Source organism: Ursus arctos, unplaced genomic scaffold (assembly GCF_023065955.2).
Source record: "Ursus arctos isolate Adak ecotype North America unplaced genomic scaffold, UrsArc2.0 scaffold_5, whole genome shotgun sequence".
In the NCBI taxonomy this organism is placed as follows: Eukaryota; Metazoa; Chordata; class Mammalia; order Carnivora; family Ursidae; genus Ursus; species Ursus arctos.
The window spans coordinates 26022139-26047557 of record NW_026623067.1 but is presented as its reverse complement, the minus strand read 5'-3'; the positions used below and the strand labels follow the sequence as shown (position 1 = coordinate 26047557).

Sequence of the window (25419 nt, the reverse complement as noted above, 5' to 3'; positions counted from 1 at the left end):
TCAGGGGCCGTCCCGAGTGTCCTCAAGGTCTAGCCGATATAAAAGAGGCTCACTGACTACAACACAGGGGCATGCGACTGTCAGAGTCAGGCCTGCTGAATTTTGACTAATTTAATTACCTCTTCCGTCAGCCTCCCTCCCTCACCCCCCACTCCACAGCAAGTCCCACACCTTCAACAGCGAAGATGAACATAGCTATAGTTACTGAGAGCTCACAATGTCAACACTAGGTAAAGCGAATTTCTTAACATTTTTCATTCAAACATGAAAGCAAGCATCTAAGAAACAGATGACTTAAGCATTCCCCATGATGAAAGGGAGACTAAGTGGTGCTAAGTAACTGGCCAGGGTCACACTTCAGGAGACAGGAAAGTCAGATTTCAAATCCTTGTTTCCTAGAGCCTTTTTTTTTTTCTGGCATCAATTTAAAAAAAAAATTTTTTTTTTTTCAAAATTGTGATACATGTGTAGGTTGCACTAGGATTTCTTTTTAAATCATTGCTCTATTTTTTTTATCGTAAAGTAGGTCCGAGCCTGCATTCTCAACATCTTTATGAACTACCGTGATAAATCATCAATTTCCTAGGGTAGTACCCTCTAGCCAGAGGACTGATTTGATTCATTAAATTCCTTTCCCGAAATACTTTAGACCAGCACACTGTTTAATCTCTCTCCATCTTTACAAACTCCTCCAACTGTTTCACTTTAATACAAATTTAATAGTTTCTAATGTTAAAATTTTTTCTTCCTATTCCAAAATTTCTCTTAAAAAGTACATCAGATCATCTGTCAGACCTGGTGACCTGGAAATTAGAATTTTAGAAAAACGTGGACACGCACATACAAACACAGAAAGATAGATAATACATAGGTAATATACAATACGGAGATTTTTTTTTTCTCTAAATGAGCACTTTGGAAGTTTAGAATTAAGCAGACACTAACAAATCAAGCTATCCTCAAACATTATTTGTCTTTGCTCCTCTTGCTTCCAATGCTAGGTCAATTCTTAACTTCAACCCCTACTTCTGTTTGCATTAATGCTCTCAAGGCAGGTCACTTATTTTTACTTGAATTCACTAATGTCAAATATGTCCCTAAAATCATTATTACTTCTTGCTAATACAAGAATTTCCTTTTAAGGTTAATGTTTATGTTGTCCACATCCATTCTCTCTTTCTCCATATATATCGAGTTGAATATATGTCTAGAATTCTTAGGTCTCAAATTATTCAAGTAAGTTAAAAATTAAAATTGCGTTATAAATACACTACATGTGATAAAATTCATTACTTAAAATATGAATCAAGATAACTTTTGACCAGAAATGTATCAGTCATTTTAGATACTTTCTGCAATTCATTGAAAATAACTTAAATCAGATCCACAAGAGAGTTTATGAAATAAAAGTGTATCTCAGAAAATGTGTGTCAAGGGGCGCCTGGGTGGCTCAGTCGTTAAGCGTCTGCCTTCAGCTCAGGGTGTGATCCCAGAGTCCTGGGATCGAGTCCCGCATCGGGCTCCCTGCCCCGCTGGGAAGCCTGCTTCTTCCTCTCCCACTCCCCCTGCTTGTGTTCCCTCTCTCACTGGCTGTCTCTCTCTCTGTCAAATAAATAAATAAAAGCTTTAAAAAAAAAAAAAGAAAATGTGTGTCAAAAAAGTTAGGCTTGTTAGAAATGTCTATATATGGGGAACATAATATCCAGAATGAAAAAAGTACTGAAAGGGGAAAACTAGGATTTCAAAAGGAAATATGCAGCTAAATTAACAAATCTTGGTAAGAATGGGATTTTGGGGATGCTTGGGTGGCTCAGTCGGTTAAGTGTCTGCCTTAGGCTCAGGTCATGATTCCAGAGTCCTGGGATCAAGTCCCCCATTTAGGCTCCTTGCTCAGCAGGGAGCCTGCTTCTCCCTCTGCCTGCCGCTCGCTCTCTCTCTCTGTCTCTGACAAATAAATAAATAAAATCTTAAAAAAAAAAAAGGGAATATTTTTAAATCAACTATGCATTTTGGTAGAGTAAATCTGCAGCCTCACATCACTGCTAACACAAAGATGAATAAGTCACAATTCTCAGGCAAGTCAATGTACCTAAAAATTCTAACTGCTATGGATAGAAAATTTGATTAAGAAATTTTAGAAGAGTAACATTTCCCTGGAGATAGTCAAGTGGAATGTCAGTTACAAGTATATTCTATACCTTAATTAGGGGGCTGGCATCTCAGCCTCTCTCCCTCACTAACAGATGGTTATCGGAAGACATTATTTGTCGGGCCCTCTGAGAAGTTCAGTAAGAAAAAATCAATTTAAGGTTAACTAATATACCCTGCACTAGTGTGTGAGTTAATATCTGTTAACAAAATAGTACTTTGTACATAACAAATGCTCAATAAACATTAACTGTTAATTAACAGCAGTAATAGTGGCAGCTAAATTCTCTGGGGTCAATCACATACATGCAAGGTGAGCCCAGATAAGGGAGAGCTAAGTATGGCCAGGGACAAGGAAAGGCTTTAAAGGAAGAAATTTTGAGTTGATTTGTAGAAGTATACTGAAACGAAGAGAGGGAATTGCTTGAGCAAAGGGACAAGAGGTGAGAAGGAGAGAATGAAGGGAATCTCACCCAGCAGTACATTTGGCACACCTGTTCTTTATCTTTCTGCATCATCACCTTCTAAGTACAGGGCCGCTAGAGCAATTGTTTAGCTATAAAAGATGTGCACGCTAGTATTTAGGAATGAGGTTGAAATGGCCTACATGTGCTCAGATCATGAAAGGTCTGAACTTCTTAACAAAGGAGAGGAGGTCATGGAGGGCCGTCATAAATTCTGGAGTACAGAAGTAGTGCTAAAGTATTCAAGTTCAGGCTCCAGGGTGAGCAGTCCTGGCGTTGAATTTGAGTTGTTCTCTATTAACTGGGTCTCTGCCTAGTTGCTTAACTTCTCAGACCTTCCATGTTCTTATTATTTGTAAAATGGAGATCACAGTATCTGCCTAATTCGATACGAAAATGAACGTGAAGTGCTGAGCACACTGCCTGTCACAAAGCAAGGATTCTCATAAATGCCAGCTATTATTAATTACGAGGCTGGGTTCCAGGTGATGAGGGCTGTGTAGGAAAAGCAAGCCATTCTAATACTTGAGAAGAAAACATCCATCAGGACACTCGGACTCCAATGACTCTGAGGTTAGTGATAATTAATCTAAGTTACAAAGTTCAAAATAAAGAAGTTAGACTGGGCTTCTAAGCATCAAAATTGTGCTCCTCAAATGATTTCGAACATGCAATTATCACAATACATATAACACTGATAATGTATCTATCTGTCTGCCTCTTAAAATCACTCTTATTCTGTAAGTTCAAAAGCTCACGAAGTGGAGAGTGTCTGAAGTCTTCGATTGACTCAGAAGTGACTTCAGCAGGCCTGGAAATTACCACTTTGTAACAAACAAAGCAAAACAAAACAAACAAAAATCTCCATAAACCAAGAAAAATTTACCAAAGACTGCCAAATGGGCAAACATCCGTATTGTGGAGAAGATTCAGTTATAGGCCAAACTTTTTCTAGTGGATCTTGTTTATGTGTTGAATGTGGCCACGGATACCAACGTCCTCTGAACTACAGTAATAGGTATAGATATATGTAGATATCTATATCTATCTATATCTTTTTATTTTTTAAGAATTTTATTTATTTATTTGACAGAGAGAGAGAGACAGCCAGTGAGAAAGGGAACACAGGCAGGGGGAGTAGGACAGGAAGAAGCAGGCTCCCAGCAGAAGAGCCTGATGTGGGACTCGATCCCAGGACTCTGGGATCACGCCCCGAGCCGAAGGCAGACACTTAACGACTGAGCCACCCAGGCGCCCCTATATCTATATCTATATCTATATCTATATCTATATCTATATCTATATCTATATCTATATCTATATCTATATCTATATGTATGCCTCTCAACACAGCTCTTGGGTTCCAGAAGGGCAGATACCACACCACCTTCATTCTGTATTCCTCATCATCATGGAGCCAATAGTAGGTATTCTAACATCTGTGGAACTGAAATGAATTTGTGAAACTAGGTGTTCCAGATGAAGGTCTGGCTGTTTGGGGCCTTCTGCTTCAATATGGTTATGATTATCTTCTATAAAATTATTTTCCCAACATCTGAAGAGTTTTAAGTTTAGAGAATTCATCTAAACAGATAACAGACTTTCTCCATCTACTTAAACGATCTCCTTAACTGAGTAGACTATTGGGAATGTGAAGTTGTAAAAATTTAGGAGCCGTTGGGTGGACTTAAATCATTCTGCTTTGTGTAACTGGAACTTAACACCGCCTGGGGGGCTGACTTCTGGACTAGGGGTTCACAGTCCTGGCCTCCAGCCTGTTTGTACCCCTTAACACTCCTGTCACCTCAAACATCCATCAAGGGCTGCTTAAGAATGCCACAATACCTCTTTTTAAGAGAAGCATATAAAAGAAAGATTAAGTGCAAAGGACATAAATGTCCTTTGCTAGTTTACCTTTTTCTTGGGCTTGAATGATTAGAATAGAGTTAGGTTTTTATTTTGGGTTAAGAAAACAAAATCATTTTGCGAGGGTTCTACCTACGCGATTTTTTTTCCCCTCTATCATCTGTTATCTATCACCGAAGAGGAAGGAGTATCAGCTTAAGTTGACAAAGCTGGAGGGGCAGAAGAAAGGGTAGCCAAGGAAAGCAGACACTGGAAGAGAATATGACCAAAGCCTTTGAAATAACAAATCAAAGCAGCTAATAAAAGCTATTCTTCTTCCAAAACTTCAGCCCAAACTCTGATACACAGATGGAAGATGCTTTTATAAACCCAAGTCTTTATGTGGAAACAGGCCGTGGTATAAAAAAATGAGTAAATGCTGAAATAATGAAGGAGATAGAATTTTAACTATTTTTTAGGTACCCCCAACAGGTTGGTACCAAAAAAAAATGGGCTTATTTATTCATCTTAACAATTTATGTATTTATCTTAGTACCACTTAAAGTTACAGTGATATAGAAAAGAAGCGAATACTGAAAGATTCCTTTTTCAAAGAAGAATGTTTGGGAATAACAATCGTGGAAATAATACTTTTGGATTAAAAAAAAAGTAGTACAGGGGAAGATAAATTAGTTTTATTATAGGAAGCTAATCCTTGTGATCCAAATATTTCAGTTTTCAGTTTCTGAAACCAGAAGACTTTATAGGCCCAACAATGTGCAAATCCTATTATAAACATGAATCTTTTAAGAGGATAGTCACAACCCAATATTTGAAGTGCTTTATATTTTAATATATTTGTTGTGCTCCCCCCACCCTACTCCTACACCATCTCTCTCTCTCAAAAAAAAAAAAAAAGTGTTTAACAAGTTTGTGTCAAGTTCCCAAGCAAAGTCAGTCTTTGAGGGAAAAGATAATCATATTTCATTTTTCCACTGCTTTTCCCCTTTCTTTAGGGGAAATAGTGAAGGCGATGGGAGAAGGACACCCTCAAGCTCTGAATCAAATGACGAAACACACATCACCGTGAAGGTAAAGACCAGATGACACCTATGAGGCAACTTCATCTTCACACACGTCACGAAGAAGTAGGGCAACAGAAATAAACGTTGCGCTGTTTCCTGACCTGGCTTCGAGATCTGAACGCTTGCCCCACACCTCCCTAGGGAATGGGAACCCTCCACTCGTGCTTTCGGCTCCAACCCTTCACATCCCCACCAGACTGCAAGCTGCAATACATTCCTGAAACGCTGCCCTGCCTTTTTCTCTAACACAGCATCGGAGGGAGAAAAAAGAGAGAGAGAGACCGGGCGCCACCGAAAGAATTCAAGCCACGGGGCGGTCTATCCACGGTCAAGTTCCACTCCAAACCGGTCCCGGGCAGAGACGTTTGGGCAGCGCGCTCCGGCCGCCGGGGCTGGGTCCCCGCAGAGCATACTCACTGGGCTGAGCCAACTTTGCCCTCTCTCTTCGCGAGCACTTTGGCAGGCTTCGTGTCTTCCACATCTTGCTGTAGTTCGGTCATCGGGGCCGCGTGCGGAGGGCACCTTCAGGCGTCCCCTCGCGTCTGCCAGCGACCCGGGCGCAGGCCCTGCGAACCGCGCCTTCCCCGCGCCCTCCCCGCGCGTTCAGGCGCCCGGCGCATCCAGGCCCGCGCGGCGCGGCGGGGCCGCCAACCTGGACACGTCCGGCCGGCCGCGATTGGTCGGCGCCGGCGTGCGAGCTGGGGAGGGAAGGGGAGGGTCGAAGCCAAGTGACAGCCTCCTGCCCCAACCCGGGAGGCCCGGGCGGCGCGCAAGCAAACCTGTTGAACTAGTCCGCCGGGGCCGAGGAAGCTAATTGGCCAGGCAGGTGAAACAGTTGCCTGACTAGGCTCCGTATATTTAGCCTCCTGGTAAGTGGGGCTGGTTCCCTCCCCGGCTGTGTAACCCTGGGGTTTGGGAAAAGGGCGGCCCGCTGCAGCTCCAGGAAATGGTTGCGACGGAGCGAGGCGCTCTCCCGCACAGATGCGCTGTATGGGCTGGCCTGGGTCCCGGCCTAAATTATTCAAACAGGATGTTGCCTCACTGGGGACTGCTCCGTCGGGGCTTCAACAACACGTCAGTTCAGTGACAAAGGTAGTGAGACGTGGTTGTGTCTAGTGGTTGTCGGGTTAACCCTTCCCCGGGCGGGGTGGGGGTGGGGGTGGGGAGGCATTCATCAAAACCTCCTTAGCAAGTCCGCAGGGACTGCGCCCCCGCCCAGTAAACTGAATGCCTCTTCTGCAAGCTTTTTGGTGAGGTTTGGACGTGGTGAGTCCGTCTGAAGTTTTGCATTTCAAGCATCATTTATCTCATAGATTTTTGAGAGCTACCGTGTTCCAGGTACTATTCCAAACGTGCCCTGATTATCCCAAGTAGAGTATGTGTTGGTGGTTTTCTACTTTTCTACAAAGTAGTTGAGAGTAAGAGTGGTGTAAAACCTCCTTATTGGAAGCCCAAATTTACTTTAAAGCAATGACAAGGGTCAACAGTAGCTCATGACTTGGCTGGGGAAAAAACCAGTAACTCTCTGCTCTGTCTGGGGCTGTAAGTCCTTCATTTTTCTTGTAAAATTGATTTTAGGTTTCAGAATAATTACTAAGACTACCGAACGGTAGTGTTTACATGTACGTATGCATATGTATATATGGTGTGTGTAAAAGAAAACAACTACCCTTTCAGATAATTGCAAATATTTGGGGGATCAAGTCCCTTCCAAAGAGAACAAAAGCATCTTTTTGTAGCCTGCTTGCTCCAAAATCGATTCTCTTGACACTTGAAAAATAAAAGTAAAAAAAATATGTAAATTCCATGAGAGTTGGCCTGATAGATTGTGCTCTCTCTTCCCTATTTTTTTAAATTTTTATTTATTGGGGTACATGCACCCCAATGTTTATAGCAGCAATGTCCACAATAGCTAAAGTATGGAAAGAGCCCAGATCTCCATCAACAGATGAATGGGTAAAGAAGATGTGGTATACACACACACACACACACACACACACACACACACACACGGGAATGTTACCTAGCCATCAGAAAGAATGGAATCTTGCCATTTGCAGTGACATGGATGGAACTGGAGGGTATTATGCTAAGCAAAATGAGTCAGAGAAAGACAAATATCATATGATTTCATGCATATGTGAAATTTAAGAAACAAAACAGATGAACATGCTCGTAAATTCCGGGTAGTGACTCTTTCCCTAAATGTCGGGTATCTTCCTAACAGCACCTGCTACAGCTCAAAGGAGAGCTCAGTTTTTGCCCCCAAGTTTTTTCTTTTTTCTTGCAATAAAATATACATGACATAGTATTTATCATTTTAGCCTTCTTTAGGTGTACAATTCAGTGGCATTAAATGTAATCACAATATGCGTAACAATTACCACACCTATGCCCAAAACTTTTGTCATACCCAATATCAACTCCATATCCATTCAACAATAATCCCTCCTCCCCTCTTCCCTGTCCCTGGTAACCTCTATTCTACTTTGTGCGTCTATGAATTTGTCTGTTCTGGATACTTCATGCAAATACAGTCCTATAATATTTTTCCTGCTGTGTCTGGCTTGTATCACTACATATAATGTTTTCAAGGTCCATCCAAGCTGTAGCATATCTCAGAACTTCATTCTTTTTTATGGCTGAATAATATTCCATTGTATGTATATTCCACATTTGTTGATCTGTTCACTTGTTGATGAATACTTGGGCTGTTTCTACCCAGTGGTTCTTGTGAATAATGCTGTTGTGAACATTGATGTACAAATGTCTGACCCCCTCTTTGAATTCTTTTGGGTAAATACCTAGGAGTGGAATTGCTGGTCAGATGGTAGTTACGTGTTTAACCTTTTGAGAAACCTCAGTCAGACCCCTTTGGATGCATGAATAAGGACAAGTATTCAAAACTTCCTCAGCATGGGCTTACAGCTCAATTAATGAGTGCCCTGGAACTTTTCTGTAGTGTGTGAAATAATGTGGTCTTAAGTGAGAAAGGAGGAGAGGAGGATGGGTGTAGGGGCAGGTGAAGAAAATAGCACAGAGTCCTTTCCTACAGTGGGGAGGAATTAGAAAGGAGCAAGTAAGGGCACTGGGTGACTCAGTCAGGTAAGCGTCTGCCTTTAGCAGAGGTCATGATCTCAGGGTTCTGGGATCGAGCCCCACATTGGACTCCCCACTCAGCGGGGAGTCTGCTTCTCCCTCTCCCTCTGCCTGCTGTTCCCCCTGCTTGTGCTTTCTCTCTCTGTCAAATAAATAAATAAAATCTTAAAAAAAAAGGAGCAAGTAAACTGTATTATTTTACTTGGTGACATTTGCCTGCATTTAAAAGACATTGTCAAACTGCTTCCTAATTTGTTTATTCATGGGGCTATTATACAGTAAAATGGAATGCAATATTTAAAAGGCTGCAGCGGCCAACATTAGGGGATTTCACTGTAGTATGACAAAATTGAGATGTGGGATTATGTCTACAATATATTTTGGGGAGCTCTTTGATTTTCTCTAACAAAAGACCCTTTACTTTTCTTCCTTCTAGCCTCTGGGAACATCATTTCTTGTTCCTAATATCAAAGAGGAGTTCTAGCTGTTACTCTTTCCAGTTACCGAACCAGATCCAGTAGAAAATGCCTAATCCATCACCTTTCAGGAGGTAGGAGACTTCTACTTAACAGCTTGGAATATCGATCAAAGTTGGTCTCTTTTTCACAGTGATCAGATACACTGTACATCTGCCCATAGTCTCAGGGGCAGAGTTCAAACATGAGCTTGGAGATTTGAGTGAAGATAATGGTGCAATGTATGGTCAAGTGATTACCTAATTTATAACACGTGGCAGGCTATGTACTTATTAGCCAGTATAGGTACACATCAGGTGTCATCGCATGCCTGGGATTTTGTGCCTGTTGTCTGATGACGTGTTTAAGAAGGTGCTTGATGCTCTTAACGAGGTGTAACCTGTAATCATTTAACGATGCATAATATTCAATGTGTCAGTGTCCTAAGTCAAAGAATTTCATGAGTACTCATGAGACCATTCCTGTTTTCAACTGAAGTTAAATATCCGAAGGAGAAAATGGGAAAACACAGAGTTCAGAAGTGAGACATATGGGGACACTGAAGAATTTGATTTTAAGACTTCTAAAACAAGTTTTAAGAATGAAAGTTGAGAAGCATTATGTGAAGGGGACCTTTACTGAGATGAAGGACAATTTCCTGATGAGTATAGCCATTAAACATCGCAGTGGGAATCTATAATAGGGCATGGAATCTCCTACTCTGTAGGCTTTTGAAAATAATATTTAAAAAAAAACACATAGAATGGTTGTAAACCAGTATTTCCCAAGTCAGGTTAAACTGCAGATGGGGAAATCTGAAGTATTCTTTTCCTCTCTCTAGGGATGAAGCACCAACCAAGCTTAGCACCCGTATTTAGAGAAATGGCCAAGGTGGTAAGGGCTTAGTGGTGTAGGGACAGGTGGTGGTTGGCACACATTAGTGGAAGTCTGGTTCTGTGAGAAAGCAGAAGCAATAAAAAACTTTTCCAGTGTGATATTATTTAAAAATTAAAATACATGATGCCCCATAAATAATACATTAAAATCAATCCCAAAGTTTTAAAGTAGATGTCTATTTTCTGCATGGTTAATGTCACAGATCACATGTGACGTAAGGAGGCCTCTGAGACCACCCAGTATTGTGGTTTTCACACCAGGTTCTGGGGGAGTCAGCTGGATGGTTTGAACTAGAGAGTGGAAGAGCTGGCATTTGAACGTAGGTCTTCTGACGTCAGCCTCCCTCTTACCACCACTCAGACATACAGCCTCTCCTGCCTCTGCTAGACCACTTCCACTATATCTCTCTCACGTATTTGTGTTCTGTACTGGGTTCTATTTCAGGGAGGGGGAGAAGGTTGCCTGCCACACACTAAACAAAATTGGAAAATGAAATCTACAGTTATTTTTCAGAGAAGAACCTGAGCTTCAGAGGGTATAGGGACTTGGCCAAGATGATAGCGATCCCCTGAGGATGAAGATTCAGCTTTCCTGACTTCCACTGGGTGATTGTAGGGGTGCAGGAGAGTGAACAAGGCAAACACAAAGTTCGTTAATGGCAGAGACGCCTTACTGGAGAGAGTGCGTGAGGGAAAGCTCAGGGACGCTTACACACCTATAATGTTGCTGGTGAAGGAAATGTTGGAATCTAGAGCTTTCTTGGGTGGCTGCACTTTGTAGTTATCTATTTCTGCATAACTAAGTACCTCAAAGCTTGTGGCTTAAAACAATCATTTATTATTTCTGCTCATGGTACGGGGGGGGGGCAGATGGGGCTCTCACTGCATGGTACTCACTAGGGGTCTCTCATGCAGTCGCTGTCAGATGGTGCCCAGGGCTGCAGCACCATCTGAAGACTCAGTTGAGCTACAGATGTGCTCCCACGTCTCGTGTTTCAGCTGGGATGGCTGGAGCAGGTGGGGACTAGCTGAGCATTTTGTCTCCCTCCATGGCCTACCACACGGCTAGCTTGGGCTTCCTTACAATATGGCCATCTCAGTATACTTAAACTTCTTACTTGGTGGCTGGCTTCCTCTAGAGTGTGTGTTCTATAATGCTAAGGGGGAATCTGCAAGGCTTTTTATGGGATAACCTTGGATGTCAGGCAGCTTCACCTCTGCTGCTTTCTCATGGTCAAGGGTGTGCCACAGGGCCAGCCCACATTCAAGGTGTGAATAGCAGGAGTGCAGTTCCCTGGGGACTGTCTCTGGAGACCAGCTACCACAGTGCGGATAATAGATGAGACCCTCTGACTTTAGATGCTTTGTCCATGTGGATGTGGATAAATGGACACTTCTAGCAGCGATGTTCTAAACACATGAGGTATACAAGTGAACAATACAGGCAAGACCCATAGTGCCCGTGGGTCTTGCATTCTAGTGGAGGAACTGAAAACGAGAAATGTAAGCACATGAAGAACACCATTTCAACAGATGGGAGATACAAACGAAATAAAAAAGAAAACGGTGGAGAGGAGGGAGGTCTATTATACACAGGAAGTCCAGGCAAGCCTCTTTGAGAGGTGATGTGTCAGATTGGAAGGAGGGGAAGGAGGGAGCCATGTGAAGTCTGGGTACAAAGCTTGGCAGCCAGTGGGGAGAACATGGGTAAAGGTGTCAAGGCAAGTCTGAGCTCAGCCCATTCTAGGGACAGCAGGGAGGCCCTTGTTCTCTACTGTGCCTGGAGTAAAAGGAGGGAAGAGGAGGTTGGTGGGAGATGGTCTCATAGAGATATTACCTTCTCTGTCCGTTTGTTTATTATCTGTCCTCTCCCAGAAGTTTGGAATGTTCCCCAAAACAATGGACTTGTGTGTTGTGTCTGCCACTCTATCCACAGTACCTGGTTCCTATTAGATGCTCAGTAAATGTGTGTGTAATGAATGAAGGAATCATAGCGTGGTTGTTTGAACCAATGTTGCTCAACCATGATCTTCTGGAACTCTAGGTGACCTGAGATGTTCTATTGTTCAGTAGCATTGGTCTTTCTTTTTCCCTTTCTTTCTTTCCTTTTTTGCAATTTGCAGGGAAAAAAGAGAGTGAATGAAAAAACGAAATTTAACTCAAATTCCTCCCACCTCAACCCCCCAACTAAAAACAGAAAAGTAGTTCATGCTACTGATCACTTGTCTGCTAGTTGACTGCAAGTGTTTCAAACGGGTCAGAGAGGTCCCAAGACTCCCAGATGGTCTGGCTCCAAAGTAAGTCCAAGAATCACTGTTTATCATCCACAGGCAGTGATTTAAAGTTAGGGAATCTTTCATTTTTCTTGGAGAAACATTCATACAGCAACTTCCTTTCCTTGTTTTGGGAACTAATGATCATGCCATGCTTAGGAGGGGTGGCCCTTCTCTTTCCTTGCGCCTTGGTTTTGCGTGCTCTCTTTTCCTCCCTGTGAGATGTTCTGACGATGCATTCTGCACGGTGCAATTAATACACAGTTTGGAAGCAGTTAATACTGCTTTAATTATTCAAGGAGTTTCTGCATGTTACATTTTTTTCGTTATTGCATACTTTTTATTGTTTTTTAAAATTTTCATTCCTTTTTACATACTTTCATGTTATTATTCCTTTCTGACAATTCCTGTTAGAATTTTGTTATCCTTTCTTCCAATTTGTTTTCTAATATTATTCCTTTTTAAGAATCATTTAACAAAAAAGATAGCAAAAGAGGAACAGGGAGGAGCGAATGCAGAAAACACCTCAGGCAAATAAGAAAGTTTTTCTATTTCCCTCAAGTAACCACAGTTTTACTTTGCTTTTGTTTGAATGTTATAAATAGACCCTTCATTTGAGGTAAATCGTGCCCTTCCTTCCTTCCTTCCTTCCTTCCTTCCTTCCTTCCTTCCTTCCTTTTTTCTTTCCTTCCTTCCTTCTTTACTTCCTACCAATATTTTTTTGGTGCCTTTCATGTACCAAGCTATATTCTGCGTGATGGAGATGTAAAAATAAATAAGCACCTATGCGCTATAAGTGAGTTCATAGTCCACTGGGAAAGAGTTCAGTAAATGGTTATTTACAAAATATACATACCAAGAACTTGAGTCAAAACCTATCACATTAGTATATCACAACCAGACACTTGGGTGTCCCATGGTGAAAGGGGCAGGGGATGGCCATGGGATGCTTCACGTTCTTCTGTATTGGGTCACACACAAGTCATACCCACTCCCCACCTAGCCCCCTTACATATCCGCACAACTTGTTGAGAAGGTTCTAGGCTGGAAGTCAGAACTGGGCTCTAGTCCAGGCACTGGGCTTTGTGTTGGAATGTGCATCTATTAATGGAATACAGCATTGAAGTAAGAGAAGGCTGGCCTCAAGGGAAGGGCTCTAGACTTCATGGTTACAGCTGTATGACCGTCTGTCTTACAGAGACTAAAGGAGTGAAGGGGGAAAAACTTTTTTACACAGAAATGTTGGAAGTACCTATTGTGAAATGACACTTAAATACATTTCATGAGGCGAGAGTAATTAGTCAAATCTGTTCACTTGGGAAACTAAGTGCATTTACCGCCTTCCTGTAGAGCTTTCTGCTTCTTTGTATGGACTTCTACCTTTAAAAGCCCACCAGGTGAAAACAGACTGTTTCCCTCTGTGTTATGATCCCAGGCTGATTAAAATCAGAATCTATTTTCTATTTTTAGTAGTAGTCCAAGAAACAAAAGTTCATCTTTCTTTTTTATCAAAAAAATAAACAATAAGCTCTTTAGTAAAACACACATTAGAGAGGGATACAGACATTGGAAATGCTTGGTCCTCTAGAATCCCAAGCCTCCAGATTTTGAGAAAATGTATAAATTAGGAGTAGATACTACAAAGAAACAGGAGGTGAGAGCTGGTGGTAGTGGTCTTGATTCCTGGCCTCTCAGATGCACTGCTCATGCAGTCCTACAGTATTTTCTCTTCTGCCCCTCCTGTCTGAGGGATTGTCCATGGTGTCCTTTCAGTAAACAAACCCCCTTATTGGAGCTCCTTCAGGGAATTGTCCTGCAGCAAAAAAGTCCCGGGAGGGGAGGAGCAGGGATGAGGTGAGGTCAAGTGATTGAGATCCTGACTGATCTAAGAGTCCTCAAGTGTACTTAACCACCTTGGACACCTGGCTTACCTCCTGTAAACCTCCATTTCCTCATCTGGGGTGAAGAACGGGAATAGCAGTAGTATCGATGTTATAGAACACTGGGAAATTTAGAAAGCTAATGTATGTAAAGGAATTAGTAAAGTATGCCAGGTACCTAGTAAACACTCAGTTCATTTAAACTATTGATTATCATCATCATGTTATTATTGACCAGAATAATATTTTAACAAATGGAGGCTACTGCTTTCCCTTAGATCATCAGCCCTGATTATTTAATGACAACCCACAGCGTGTGGAGTGTTATGTCATATGCGAGAAGGCATTACTAAAGCTGTCGAAGGTGTAGTATCTATTCTCCCCTGAGTCCTCAACCCTCTTCAAGCTGATATCCTTGTATCAGAAGCTAAGACTCCATCCTTAGATCAGTGACATTGATATGTTTACCTGGCTAGATCTCCTCTGTAATCTCTCGTGTGCCCTGGGTTTTTTCCTCTCTCAAATGTCTTTGCCACCATAAGAGCTTTAGTTTAATGGTAAAGAAGTCATTGGAATTAAGAGGTGATCAATATGAACTCTGAGGCTTATGGAGGCTTGTGATAGCTAGGGCAATGGTACATTCTCATTTGCCTGGAGAGTCCTGATTTAGTCCCACTATTATGGTGTATTTATAGTAGGGTCCCCTGTTAAAGGTGTCCCTGTTTGGAACACTTATTGACCGTCCATCTATAGTTTGACCAAATTAAAATATTGTATTAGCTCAGGTGTTTAGATTAAGCATGAACCAAACTCTTGGATCTGATTGCCTTGCTGCCCAGTCGAGTACCCTCTGTCACTCATTGTAGTCCCAACTTCTACTAAGTGACCTCAAAGTTACCAGAACAAATGTGTTGCAAAAAATATTTTCAGACCACAATGCTATGAAACTTGAAGTCAAACACAAGAAAAAATTTGGAAAGACCACAAATACTTGGCGGTTAAAGAACATCCTACTAAATAACAAATGGGTTAACCAGGATATTAAAGAAGAAATAAAAAGTAAACAGGAGCCAGTGAAAATGAAAGCATAACAGTCCAAAACCTTTGGGATGCGGCACAGGTGGTCCTAAGAGGGAAGTATATACCAATACAGGTCTACCTCAAGGAACAAGAGAAGTCGCAAATACACAGCCTACCCTTATACCTAAGGGAGCTAGAAAAGGAAAAGCAAAAGCAAATAAAGCCTAAGGCCAGCAGAAGAAGGGAAATAATAAAGATTAGAGGAGAAATAAACAATATAGAAATTAAAAAACAAAAAACAAATCAGTGGAACAGATCAATGGTGGGGCGCCAGGGTGGCCCAGTCGGTTAGACGTCAGCCTTCATTCAGCTCAGATCATGATCCCAGAGTCCCGGGATCAAGCCCCATGTTGGGCTCCCTGCTCACTGAGGAGTCTGCTTCTCCCTCGCCCTCTGCTTCTCCCTCTGGTCCTTCCCCCGCTCATGTTCTCTCTTTCGCTCACTCTTTCAAATAAATAAATAAAATCTTAAAAAAAAAAAAAGAACAGATCAATGAAACTAAGAGCTAGTTCTTTGAAAGAATTAATAAAATCTATAAACCCCTGGCCAGACTTTCCAAAAAGAAAAGAGAAAGCATCCAACTAAATAAAATCATGAATGAAAGAGGAGTGATCACAACCAACAGCACAGAAATAGATACAATTATAAGAGAATACTATGAAAAATTATATGCCGGCAAACTGTGCAATCTGGAAGAAACGGACAAATTCCTAGAAACCTACAGACTACCAAAGCTGAAACAGGAAGAAATTTGAACAGACCCCTAACCAGCAAAGAAAGTGAATCCGTAATTAAATATATCCCAAAAAACAGAAGTCCAGAGCCAGATGGTCTCCCAGGGGAATTCTACCAGACACTTAAAAAAAAGTTAATACCTATTCTTCTCAAACTGTTCCAAAAAATAGAAATGGAAGGAAAACATCCAAAGTCCTTCTATGAGTCCAGCATTACCTCGATTCCAAAACCAGACAAAGCCCCCACTAAAAAGGAGAATTACTGGTCAATATCCCTGATGAACATGGGTGCAAAAATTCTCAACAAGATACTAGCCAATTGAATCCAACAACACGTTAAAAGAATTATTCAATACAGTCAAGTGGGATTTATGTATGGGTTGCACAGGTGGTTCAATATTCACAAATCAGTTAACAGGATACACCACATTAATAAAAGAAAGGATAAGGACCATATAATCCTCTCCGTAGATGAAAAAAAAAAAAAGAAGCATTTAACAAAATACAGCATGCCTTCTTGGCCTCAACAAAGTAGGGATAGATGGAACTTACCTCAACATCATAAAGGCCATATAGAAAAGACCCAGAGCTAATATTATCCTCAGTGGGGAAAAACAGAGCTTTTCCTCCAAGATCAGGAACAAGAGAGGGATGTCCACTCTTACCATTGTTATTTAACAGACTACTGGAAGTCTTAGCCTCAGCAATCAGACAACAAAAAGAAATAAGGGGCATCCAAATTGCAAGGAAGAAGTCAAACGCTCACTATTTGTGAATGACATGATACTCTGTAGAAAACCTAAAAGACTCCTCCAAAAAATTTCTAGAACTTATATGTGAATTCAGCAAAGTCGCAGGATATAAACTCAATGTACAGAAATCTGTTGCATTTCTATTCTACAATAATGAAGCAGCAGAAAAAGAAATGAAGGAATTGACCCCATTTACAATTGCACCAAAACCCCTAAGATACCTAGGAATAAACCTACCCAAAGAGGTAAAAGATCTGTACACTGAAAACTATGGAACATTTATGAAAGAAATCGAAGAGGACACAAAGAAATGGAAAAGCATTCCATGCTCATGGGATGGAAGAACAAACATTGTTAAAACGTCTATACAACCAAAGCAATCTACACATTTAATGCAATCCCTGTCAAAGTACCACCAGCATTTTTTTGCAGCCCTAGAATAAACAATCCAAAAATTTGTATGACACCACTGAAGGCCCTGAATAGCCAAAGCAATCCTGAGTGGGAGGTGGGGAGGGGGGGGGAAGCAAAGCTGGAGTCATCACTATTCCAGATTCCAGCCACATTTGGAAGCTGTAGTGATCAAGACAGTATGGTACTAGCTCAAAAACAGACACAGATCAATGGAACAGAATAGAAAACCCAGAAATTAACCCACAACTCTATGGCCAACTAATCTCCGACAAAGCAGGAAAGAATATCCAGTGGAAGAAAGACAGTCTCTTCAACAAATGGTGTTGGGGAAACTGGACAGCAACATGCAGAGGAATGAAACTGGACCACTTTCTTACACCATACACAAAAATAAATTCAAAGTGGATGAAAGACCTAAATTTGAGACAGGAAACCATAAAAATCCTAGAGGAGAACACAGGCAGCAACCTATTTGACCTTGGCCGTAGCGACTTCTTACTAACACGTCACCGGAGGCAAGGAAAACAAAAGCAAAAATGAACTATTGGGACTTCATCAAGATAAAAAGCTTCTGCACAGCAAAGAAAACAAAGCTAACAGGCAACCAATGGAATGGGAGAAGATATTTTCAAATGACGTATCTAATAAAGGGTTAGTATCCAAAATCTATAAAAAACATATCAAATTCAACACCCAAAAAACAAATAATCCAGCTAAGAAATGGGCAGAAGATATGATAGACATTTTTCCAAAGAAGACATGCAGAAGGCCAACAGACACATGAAACGATCCTCAGCATCACTCATCATCAGGGAAATACAAATCAAACCCACCGGGAGATACCCCCTCACCACTCTCAGAATGGCTAAAATTAACAACACAAACAACAGGTGTTGGCGAGGATGCAGAGAAAGGGGAGCCCTCTTGCAGTGTTCGTGGGAATGCAAACTGGTGCAGCCATTCTGAAAAACAGTATGGAGCTTCCTCAAGAAGTTAAAAGTAGAACTACCCTATGTTCCTGCAATTGTACCACTAGGTATTTACCCAAAAGACACAAACAATATGGATTTGAAGGGGTACGTGCATTCTGATGGTTATAGCAGCATCATCAACAATAACCAGACTATGAAAAGAGCCTAAATGTCCATCGGCTGATGGAGAAAGCAGATGTGGTATATATGTACAGTGGACTGTTACTCAGCCAGCAAAAAGAATGAAATCTTGCCGTTTGCAATGATGTGAATACAGCTAGAGTGTATTATGCCAAGTGAAATAAGTCCATCGGAGAAAGACAAATACCATATTATTTCACTCATATGTGGAACTTAAAAAACAAAACAGGTGAACATTTGGGCGGGGGGGAAATGAAAAAAGGCGTGACGGAAACAAACCGTAAGAGACTCTAAACGACAGAGAACAAACTGAGGGATGCTAGAGGGGAGATGGGCGGGAGGATGGGTTAAATGAGTGATGGGTAGTAAGGAGGTCACTTAGGATGAGCCCTGGGTTTTAAATGTAAGTGATGAACCACTGAATTCTATTCCTGAAAGCAATATTGCACTGTATGTTAACTAACTAGGATTTAAATAAAAATTTGGAAAAGAAGTGTATTGCAAAAAAGAAATGTATGCAAGAATGTCAAATTATCACAGTTAGAAAACAACTCAAAGTTCATGCTCCATTGATGTCAAATCAGAGGCATCGCTGTACACAATGATGGCTTCATGATCCAATCAAGAGTTTGGTCCTAACTGACTCATGGTTATTACCTATCTTGGCTTGGCTATAACCACCAAGCAGAATTTCAGTCATTTATGAGTCATTCATATTGACATGGAGTTTGCAGTCTGGCTTAATTCTCCCAATGATTTCTTTAATCATTTTCCTCCAGAAGAAAGAAATGGGTCATTTGACTCTTTCAGAGTAAGAACGTCCCAGGCTGTGGTTTTCAGTTTATTATCCAGTGAGTGAATTCCTTAGAGCCTTGAGTATCTCTTGGTTACTACACTGCCCACGAGTAGTCTTTGCAATGAAAAACTCTAGCACATACCAGAAGACACAAATTACTTTACTTTTTCATTGATCATTGCCTCTTTTTGTTACAGTACTGTATTTAAAAGCGTGGATAGACGTTACCTTTTGGTATCTGAAAAGGGGGTAGGGAACATTCAGGGGTGCTGGAAATGTTCTATATATTGATCTGGGAGATGGTTACATAGGTGTATACATATGTAAAAATTAACTGAATGTACACTTGAGATTGGTGTACTTTAATATATGTAAGTTAAACCTTAATTAAAAAGAAGTAAAAAGGGAGGAAAAGTCTCAAATCTCGAGCCAGCGCTGGTTAAAAAAAAAGTGTTCTGAGTTAATGAAAGAAGAAATAAAACATCTGCTTATATACTCTTTTTTTCTCTTGGCTATCAACATGGTATCTGTCTATTCTTTTCTGTGGCTATGCCTCATGATCTCTATCTTTATTTAATCTTTGATAATAAAACTTCAAATTCTGGCAGGTGTTTTTAGATAAGACTTTATTACCCACTTCCATTCGCGTTTATTTCAGTGTGTAACATTATAAAGTTTTTCATCCTTTTAACTATGCACTTTTGCGTGACTTAAGGAATGTTGAAAGCTTCCTAGGCCATATGAATCATGGCTTATAAATAGTACACGTCTTCACCTCTTGGTTTCCAGTTTATCATGTGACTGTTCACTAAGGTAGTTAAGTTGTATAATGAAAGAGATCAAGAGAAGGACAAATGTTTTAATATAAAATGGATGCACTGTAAATGAAAACCTTGCAGATATTTTGGAAAACATTTGAGAACCTCAAATATCCTATCTTTTATTTTTTAATCTCCCTCCAAGGGGTGTAGCCAGCTGCACATCCAAGTCCCTCATCTAAGGGTTAAGAGAGTTCAAGAACTGAGATCTTTATGCAATTAAAGAAAAAGGAAGGGGGAAGTAGAGACTAAATTTAACCGAGTGCCCCCTATGTGCCAGGCACTGAGTCTAAATTACTGAACCTCTACAACAACTTTATGAAGATTATCTCATTGTATCAATGAAGGAAACTAAGATTCAGAAAAGGTACACACCTCTCCTAATGTCACATAGCTGTTACTCACTGGTTTTCTTCCAAAGCTTGCTCTTTTTGTACTGTCTCTGGTGATGTCACAGGAGGTGACACATTGAGTTCCGAAGCGATTAAAAGATTCAAAGGGACCTGAGAGAGAAGCTCATCAGTCTTGCTTGGAGATAAGGAAACTAGGTCTATGGGACCTGGTTATTTTGTGGGAGGTCATATCGTGTTCATCGAGGCACCACACAGCTCAGTTGCCCTTTCCTCATTCCCCCTTCTCTCCCCACATCCCTACCTCATCCTGGCCGCGTAATTCACCACAGACAGAATTAGAATCCTTTGCATGCTACTGTGTGGTGGGCAGGAGTAAGTGACATCTGGAGCCTGGGTTTAAATTACTGATATACCACTTAGAAGCTGTGTGACATTAGGTAAGTTTACTCAACCTCTCTGAGCTTCAGTTTTCTCACTGTAAAATAACAGAATAATAGTATCTGTCTCACAGAGTGGTTGTGATAATTAAATGAAATAAAACATGGAAACCCCTTTAGAATAGGGTATGGCATGTAATGGATGTCTTGTGTGTGTTAAGAATTAGCTTTTGTTATTATGCCGCATGTTCCTCAATTTATGGTTATATGTGTAGAGGCTTACCTCCCCAAGGAGATGGAGGTGATGTGTTGCACATCTTTGTAATTCTTCCTTTAGTGCCCAGATTAGTATCTCATAATTCGAGACACTGAACAAAGGCCTACTCGAGTGATTTCACTTTCCTAGTTAATGACCTTCCAAATTTTCCGCATTGTCCAAATTTCCCCAGTGAAAGAACTTATCAAGTACAGAATCCACACCTCCCAGACCTTATTCTGCTACTCTTGAGGATCCTGATTATTGCTTTCCAGGCTGGCATTTCCATCCCCTGGGATTTCTCATTGCATTTAGAAATCTGAAAGTAGTGGGGCACCTGGGTGGCACAGCGGTTAAGCGTCTGCCTTCGGCTCAGGGCGTGATCCCTGCGTTATGGGATCAAGCCCCACATTAGGCTCCTCCGCCATGAGCCTGCTTCTTCCTCTCCCACTCCCCCTGCTTATGTTCCCTCTCTCTCGCTGGCTGTCTCTATCTCTGTCGAATGAATAAATAAAGTCTTAAAAAAAAAAAAAAGAAATCTGAAAGTAGAGAGGGAGTTGCATATGCCCATGAGTCATTTCAAGACTTAGTTATTTCTTTGTTGTTCCTTTAGGGGATTAACATCAAGTATAGACTGACTTTCTGTCCTTAGCATTACATGGTTGATGCAATCTGGATTAAGGTAACAAGCACGTAATTCTTCTATCTGCTTTCTACCTACAGCTTCCTATTTCTATTGGCACTCCTGCCTTCAGCTCCCCCTGGGAGCTGCCTTGCAGAGAAGTAAGGCCTTTGCTCTTTTTGCTTCCCTTCACACGCGCCCTCTACCGAATACCTCTATCATGAAAAGAATGCGTGTAAGTCCAAGGCTTTGTTTCCTTGGGTTGTATTGTGGGATACTGGGATTTCCTGATTTCAGGGAAAGTAGCTGTTATTTTTTGGTTTCCACTTAGAAAATTTAGCCTTGACATTTCAATAGCGCTAGACTATTGTTTTCAGAAGGTTGATATGCAGAATCTTGAGACAGGTTTTCTAAAAATGTGGGCTGCAACAATCAGATCAGACATTAATATTCCATCTTCTTTTGGCAAAGTTGCAACTTTTTTTTTTTTTTAATGACGAACTTCAGCACTATTGTTTTAAGATTCAAATAGTGTTCCATGTCTCACTTTTGGGAAAATGGTGCTTTTATCCTATTGAGTTTTTGTAAATTGTTCTTTTCTGGGTGGCTTCTTTCTTACTAGTAGAACTTGGAGGATAAATATCTGTAATTAGAAAGTTTCTTACACTTGTGAAGGTTTGGAGACTTTTATGTTACTCAGTGTAAAACTTTTAGTGTGTCCAGCTCTCTGTATCCGAAAATATGCAGCGGCTTTTTAGTAAGATGAAACTCATCATAGGAGACTTTGGATGTACAGAATTACAACTAGAAAACTGTGACTTTATTGGGTATTTGATTTTACATTGAGAAGGGTTTACTTTAATCTGTATTACATTTCTCCCCCTCTCATCTCTCTCCCTAGTGTCTGAACAGTGTGAGGACTGGTTCATGGTCTCCTGTTGAACCTTCTATTCCTAGAACCTCTTGTAAGTGCCCCATAACTATTTCTTGGACAACAAGGGATGATGCTTAGAAGAACACTACATATTACAGCTAGCATCCGACTTAGAAGTGGGTTGTGTGCTACGTGGCATTTTGTATGCAGAATACATTTTCTCATGTAAGGAGTAATGTAAAAAGAATTTGGATTCCAAGACTGGCTCATAAAAGTGAGCTTATTCCATATTGTGGATTCTATTGTGTTTGCTACTCCATAAGCAAACTTTTCTGGCTTAGTGAGGGAATCAAATCATTTAAAAACTTGTTTGTATAGTGAAGGCAGTTCTTACCCTGTAGTGAGCTCCCCACTGAATTCAGGAATGGATTTCCCTGGATGGACTCTCCTTCCTGGGTGAATATTAGCCAAAGGTAGACAAAGAGAAGAGACTGCTAAGGGGTAAGTATTGTCTTCTCTAGGGCTTTGGGGAAGACTCCACCCCTGGCTCTCTAAAAGTACTCTCTTGCCATTAAATTCCCCACTAAATTATGAGGACTTCTAATTCCTGTATGTGACCTTTTCCTTTTCGCCACAATATCCTGTATAATTCATTCAGGCCCCTGAGGGAAATAGTGAAAGAAAACTCTGGAATTAATTTTGAAGCTACTACAGATCCCCAGGCCTTGATCCAAAACCGGTGGGGCCAGATCTGTTTTGGATACAGAGAGATTTTTGGATTTTAGGGAAGTAATACGACACATATGCTGCATGTTACAAAATATTCCCAGCTTGTGATTCAATCGGATAAGATTTCTTCAGCTAAACGTGTGAATATTCCCACTACGTGAGACAAATACTTGTGGCTGAGAGTCTCACATCACTTGAGTTCAGGCTGTACTAGCAAAGTTATAAAAGTCGTGTGGCTTTCAGAGCTCTTTCTATCTCAGATTCACTGGTAGTAGATTGTGGGCCTGTAATACCATAGAGATTATGCCTCAAAGAAGAAAACAAGGAAGGTTGTCCTAGTCTCAGCATGTTGGATGGGTTCTAGGGTTAGGGGAGAATCACCTCCTTTGACCAGACGGCTGAGAATATCTTTCTCTCTTCTATTTATCAACACTTCCTGGTTCTGCCAACTCTTAGGTTCATTAGCTGTAAATTTCTTATTCGTGGGCCTCTTCATTCATGAAACCAGGCTTTCTCAGTTGGCCGAAAGAACTGTCATACTAGGAGAGAGGACTTCTTTCCCCTTGGGGAGGGGTGATAGGAAGGCCCGTGGATGGCCTGGAGTCCCCATGGACATGTCAGCAGAAGCCCCACGGATAGAGGAAAGGGTAAGATGCAAGGGAAAATGCTGGAGGAGGGGGTCAATGCTGGGACAGGGTTGGGCCTGAAACCTGATTCAAGGACCCCCACCTACACTTTTGATTTTCTCTCTGTCTGGTTCCCCTCTTAGTAAATAGTGACCCTCAGCTAAGTGAGCCATCCAGTGGCTTACTAGAATTTGAAAGCCTAACAATGAGCTGAAAACTTGCCAATTTACTGTTAGCCCCATGATCCTTTTTATCTTACTTCTGTGACTTATTCATTTGTGATCCCGTGCACACGTGTGTATGACTAGGGGTCAGAGGGTTATCTCAGTATTTAATTGTCTGAGCCTAACCAGCAGCAGAGATATGGTCTGCTCAAGAATATGGTTAGAAAACTGTATAATAATGTAAAGTATCATGGTTCTTTTTGATAGTAAATCTTTCTCTTTAAGTACTAGGTTTAACAGGTCTGTATCTAGAAGTTTCTATAAAACATTCCCTCTTGTTCTAGAAACTGAGTAGCAAGTTCTTTCCTGCTGCTTATGACTTTTCAGTCCCTGACCTTGTTCTTTTCTTGTTTTTTAAACTTTTAGCATTCTATCATAGATTAATACATAATTTGCTAATTGGTATTTTTGGATTAATTTTAATATTTAAAAAAAGCTTACAAAAAAAAAGAAGTGAAAGGAGCTTTTGTTAGTGCCAGTTTATTTTCCGTGAAGACGTGTTTGTGAATTCTGTGTTGCCTGGAGCTACTCTGAGAGGTTCTCTAAAGTGAACTTCCTGGAATTTTCCCAGAGCGTCTCACCTCTGCCCCCTGGTCAAGTTAGGCAAACCCGAAGGAGCCTTGTTGCTACAGCAGGTTATCTTTCTAAATCATCATGTGATCCAGTCTAAAATCGTAGTTGTGAAATTAAGATTAAGGTAAAATGATCTTATCTTGAAATGTGTTGATTACCAAAGTGATTAGAAAATGAACTTCACTAATTATAACTAACAGGCAAGACTAGATTGTACTTAATCAGCATTGTGTGTTAAGGAATTAATTCTGAGAATAAATACAAACCATTAAAAAGAATCCTTTTTCATCTGTTTCTTGAGTGTATACCAGCCTTATGTTACGTTTCTAATTATAAAATACTGTCATTCTGTTTTTCCAAAAGCTAGCTATCTTCTAACCATAAAGCATACGGAACTCTAAGTTATAAGAACTGTCACCAAGAGCCAAAGGATGATTCTAAGAGCTCTCTTTAGGAAAATGGATTTGAGGCTTCTTCCTTAAGGTACTTTGGAGGCCCACAGCCAAAAGTTTAAAGCCCTAATCCCAACAGTCTCCCAAATATTCTTTAAGCTAGCTGTAAACTGTTCCATAGCTAAGAGTTATTAATCTGGCTGGCTCATTCTACATTTGGGACTCAAATGTAGAAAAACCTATGGCTTTGTTTCCTGGAATGTTTCCTGAGATTCAGAAAAACTTGACAAATCTTATCTGGTTGTATGTTTGGGTTTTCTCTAGCAATTCCCTCAACAGTCTACCGCTTAGCAAATCACCTCACCAGACTCTCCGTTGGATAAGAGCAGGAATCATAACCATTTCATTCACCTCTGTGTAGCCAGTGTTGAGCCTCTGGAGTGAACACTTGATAAAGGAGCAGAATGTTGAATTAATCTATCAAAGGCTTGAATACCTCTGGCTACAGGGAACTCATTACCATTCAGAGCAGCCCAGTTTAT

At 40.9% G+C, this 25419-nt stretch overlaps 1 protein-coding gene across 4 annotated transcripts in view; it reads right to left on the bottom strand.

Annotated features, from left to right (window-relative positions):
• GRAMD2B (GRAM domain containing 2B) overlaps window positions 1–25419 on the bottom strand; it is a 105085-nt gene that overhangs the window by 60411 nt on the left and 19255 nt on the right. The window contains exon 1 of one of the 4 annotated variants that reach the window (XM_044387357.3): window positions 5960–6195. The exons of 2 other annotated variants lie outside the window; for them this stretch is intronic. In XM_044387357.3, coding sequence (XP_044243292.2) covers window positions 5960–6023 — 64 coding nt within the window. In that variant the 5' untranslated portion in view covers window positions 6024–6195. Of the gene's footprint in view, window positions 1–5959; window positions 6196–25419 lie in introns of those variants that run through there. One more of the 4 variants, XM_026507863.4, reaches the window with a different exon arrangement.